Source organism: Piliocolobus tephrosceles, chromosome 12 (genome assembly GCF_002776525.5).
Source record: "Piliocolobus tephrosceles isolate RC106 chromosome 12, ASM277652v3, whole genome shotgun sequence".
Lineage (NCBI taxonomy): Eukaryota > Metazoa > Chordata > Mammalia > Primates > Cercopithecidae > Piliocolobus > Piliocolobus tephrosceles.
In genome coordinates, this window is record NC_045445.1 from 62,437,192 (window position 1) to 62,441,853 (window position 4,662).

Here is a 4,662-nt window from a genome sequence, read left to right on the forward strand (position 1 = left end):
TTAAAATTTTATTTGTAGTTTCATAGTTTTGATTTACGTTAATAATCACAATGGTGTAAAGCAATTTGACTCAGAAAAATGAAAAATAAGATTTGTTTTTAGTTTTCCATTTGTCAATCTAAATGCAGAATATATCTTGAAAGTATTCCAAAAATTTGATACATATATCAATATGATGTGCACATATTTTTTTCATCAGATTTAAGCTTTTGCAAATTATAGAAATTTTTTTGCAGTCATGGAATTAATAACGGTTTTAAGCAAGTGATGTTCATCACGGCATTGTTTACGCATGTAAATACGTGAAAAATCACATAAATTAGATTCAATAGCAAACTGTTTAGATACATTATAATATGTCAACACAAGGGAATACTATGCAGTCACTAAGATGATGATAGAGATTGATATTTATTGTCATGAAAAGATGATTATGGTTCAGTTTAAAATTAAAAATACAGAACAGTAAATATAGTATGGATTTTTGGTCAAAATGTTTGTGTATACATAGGAAAAAATACGAAAAGATATTTACACATTGAAAATGTTAATTGTGGTTATTTCTGAACTGTGGAAATTTTACTTCCTTCTGCATTGTGTACATTTTTTACAATGAGCATGTGTTATGTTTATAATCAATAAAAACAGTGATTTCCATTTTGAAAATATTTGAAAACGAATAAACCTGTAATTTGTAGATAAACAAATACATAGAAACAGCTTATTGTCATTATTTTATGGTCAGAGAGCTAACAAAAGTGTTAACAAAATTATTTATTTACATTGTACTATGTATGAAAATGAAGATTTGTACATAAGGTAATAAAACTGACAGTAGAGACAAAAACATATTCTAATGGTCAAATCTGTGTCATAAGTGAATCATACTATAAAAAAGTAATTATTAAATTTTACAGAAATTAGGTATTTTCTTCTTCCTAAAAGGACTTGAACAGGTATATATTTTTAAAAAGGTAATACAAAAAATAGAAAAATAAGTGTAATATGAATGGAAGGCCGGCAATGAGGAGAACAGGAAACCACAAGTGAAATGTAGAGAATCTCTAATTTAGAAATTACAGGCTAATTAATGTAACTGCAATATTGAACAAAACCTTTTTTTTTTTTTTTTTTTTGAATTTTCAAGCAGCCAAGACATAAAGAAAACCATATTGGTTTCACAGTTCTCATATAATAGCTGGAGGCATATGACTTAATCCAAGAGACAAACTATTCCTTACCTTGGAAACATCTGTGAACATTATCAAAAGGATACACTCAATAATTTACAAGAGATAACAAGTTTAATAGAAGGTGTTCTTCCAAGAAGTTTTTCAACATCATTCTGTGGATTATTTGCCTTTTATATTGACAGCTGATAAAAGTTGAAGGTAAAAGATTAAATTATTTATAGGTAAAGGCAATTCAGTGCAGTTATTCATTTTTCTTGTTAATTTAACATGATCCAAGTATATGTACTAAGGAATTTAGAAAAAATGGATGGTAGGAGTGGTACTGAAAGTATCCTCAAATACCAAATCTTTTAGGAAAGGTTTTTAAGATGCAATTCCTACTTTAAATAGGCACTGCCTAAAGTGTTAATTTTCTAAGTGACTAATTGAGAAAACACCAATATGCTTACTTATTTGGGCAAGAAGTTAATACAACCACTCCCAACAATTAGTCAAAAGTATTATCAAGTCTGTAGTATGTTCACAACATATTAAAAAATGAAACAAGAATACAAATAAATAAACAAAATAAAATAAATTTCACGTTAAAAAATTCATTTTGCATAAAAATTTTAAGTGAAATTATGCAGATGTTAATTGGATCACATATGATTTTCCCTGCTGTACTGACTTCTCAAAAAGCAAGTTAGAACTTTTCACTGTGATAGATTCAGAAGAACCATGTTGACAATATTTTCATGAAAAAATAATAGAGTATTATTGAAATAAGAAGGGAAATATACTCAATTGCCTCACCTTGACTGTTCAGGAAAAAAAAGTGGAGGAATACACTTTATTCTACATATTTCTAAGGATATTACATCAAAAAAAGTACAAAACGACAATTTTACAATTAGAAATTATGTTCCATTCTAAAATGAACAGTTTTCTAGTTTTGCATTTTTTTCAAAAGAAAGAATTCACTTAAAAAAAAAAAAAAAAACACTTGTGAATTAGCATAAAATAACCCCTTATCACAAAGGAGCCCAAACTAAGGAGGCACCAACTAAGGCTGAAACAAACTGAGCATTCTTATTCTCAGCACCTGCGCCTGGCCTGGCCCAGGGTGACATGCAGGGGCTTGGAGCCCACTACGCGGCCATTCATCTCATCCACTGCTTTGGTAGCCTCTTCAAAAGAGGAAAAGCAGACCACACCAAATCCTTTGCCTTGCCCCACTTCCATCATCACTTTGGCCCGACTAATTGACCCAAAGGAAGAAAATTCCTCCTTCAGTTTTTCATCATTGATTGTCTCATCCAAGTTCTTAATATAGATAGGCACCCCTGGGGGCCGACTTTTTTCTTTTAACCTCAGCCGTTCAAATCTCCGCCTCAACTCAGCCAGGCGTTCAATTTTCTTCTGTGCTCGCCCTACATAGAGGACTTTTCCATCGATGGACTTTCCATGCAAGTCTAGCACAGCCTTTTGGGCAGCCTCGTGTGTCTCATATCTCACAAATCCAAAGCCTTTAGATTTCCCACTGGCATCTCTTATTACTTTAACACTCTCAGTTGGCCCATATTCACAGAAAAGTTCCTTCAGTTTTTCGTCATCTATGTCGTCTCCAATGTTTTTAACGAAAACATTGGTGAAAGTTGCTCTATCCCTGGTTCTGACCTCAGCCGCCCGCTCTTCTGGGAATTTGAATCTGCCAACATACACCTGGCGGTTGTTGAGCCGCACTCCATTCATGTGCCAGATGGCTCTATTGGCAGCGGCCAGGCTGTCAAAGTGCACATAGGCATAACCCTTAGAGCCGTTGTCATCGCATACGACTTTGCAGGACAGAATGTTTCCAAAAGCAGAAAATAAGTAAAACAGGGCCCTATTGTCTATGGATTTGTCCAGGTTTTTGATGAATATATTTCCCACTCCAGACTTTCTTAAGCGGTCATCTGGCTGAGACCACATAAGGCGGAATGGTTTTCCATTAATCAAATCAAAATTCATGGTGTTCAAGGCCCACTCTGCATCCGCGGGAAAGCGGAAGTTAACATAGCCATAGCCCAGGGGGCTGCGGGTCACCGGATCACGGCAGATTCGGGTGAATCGCAGAGGGCCAGCAGGCCTGAACTTCTTATAGAGCATGTCCTCGGTGACATCTGGGTCCAAGTCACCCACGTACAGAGCGGCCTTGAGATACTTCTTTTTCTTGCCAGCAGGATTAGGCTCCCCGCTCCCCATCTCTCTGAGCACTGGGAGGAGGTTCTCTTTGAAGAGAAAAAAGGCTGCTTTCTCTAAGCTATGGGCCAAACAGCTGTTCAGGAACAGAAAAAGCCAAGGCAGGCAAAAGGAAGCTAAAAGCAGACTCAGAATCACTGTCGAGGCTGAGAAAATGAAGTTCAGAAACAGCTGGTCAGCAGGCTCAGAACAAACACATCAGACAAAAAGGCGCCCCAAATACGAATCTATTCTCCCTGCGGGGACTTAAAATTGTCACCCGTTCAGATTTAAAATCAGTTTCAAAAGCCGGTACCGGAAACGTAATTTTCCTGTCCCCGTGAAATTGTGAGAAGCCACCAAGCAGCTGGCTGGTTCCCCACAACTAGCATCGCAGACAGAGGCCTCCCGACCCGTTTTCTGCATAAATATAGGCCTAGAGCTCCTGTTGGTTTAAAAAGATATCAACAAGGGCAGGGACCGAGCGCGTATTCCTCCGCCGGCTGCCTGGCCAGTCTCGGGCTGGCTAGCCTTTCGCTAAGGCCTCTCCGCACTCAGCGTCTGCGAAAGGGTACACTAGACACTTGGTGCGATAAGACCGGCAGGCAGGCTGCAGGCAGCGGATAGGACACAGAGACAGACAGACAGACACACGCGCGGGGGATCGAAGACCGCCCAGATACCCAAGATGCCCACTGGGTACGGACCGAGTGAGGCGCGGTGATTTCAGCAGCCTGAGGCTCGAGGCAGGTCCGGAGAGACTGACTGGCAAACGCGCAGTGAGCGGGTCAGCTCTGACGCGAGGCGGGTCTGGCCAGATGCGGGGCGGAGTCAGCGAAGAAGGGCAGATGCGCGGCGGGCGGTCCCAGCGCAGACCGATGGGCTGGGGTTTCTCTCCGCAGGACAGTCCAACGGAGGGACCAAGAGCCAGTAGCAGTGATAGGGAGGGGGGACGGGCGGGGCGCGAGAAACCCGGAACCGTGCTAAGTAACTTCCCGCTTCCTCTATGCCAAGATTGAAAAACAGAAAGAAAGAGAGAAAGGGAGAGAGAGAGAGAGAGAAAGAAGGAGAGAAAGAAAAATCTAAGATGGCTTTTAGATGTTTCTTATATTTTAAATGTTATTTATTATTTAAAATACTATATTTAAGCTGAACATCTAAAAATCACATAAGAAGATGACGACCTGGGCAAAAATAATAAGTTTTAAAAAACTAATTATCAATTTAATTTTAGCTTAGGGAAAAGGATAGGTTGCATACTTTCCTG

The 4,662-nt window shown here is 38.9% G+C and overlaps 1 protein-coding gene across 1 annotated transcript; it reads right to left on the reverse strand.

Moving 5' to 3' along the window:
* Positions 1-392: 392 nt before the first annotated feature.
* PABPC5 (poly(A) binding protein cytoplasmic 5) lies at positions 393-4,173 on the reverse strand. Its single transcript, XM_023202933.2, has 2 exons — positions 4,103-4,173; positions 393-3,562 (listed from the first exon to the last, which is right to left on the reverse strand). Exon 2 carries the CDS (start codon positions 3,417-3,419, stop codon positions 2,271-2,273), a length of 1,149 nt encoding a protein of 382 aa, XP_023058701.1. The 5' UTR covers positions 3,420-3,562; positions 4,103-4,173; the 3' UTR covers positions 393-2,270.
* Positions 4,174-4,662: the final 489 nt, after the last annotated feature.

Bases quoted from the DNA above. Each gene is read 5' to 3' on its own strand.
- PABPC5 (XM_023202933.2), bottom strand. From the start codon at position 3,419: ATGGGGAGCGGGGAGCCTAATCCTGCTGGCAAGAAAAAGAAGTATCTC.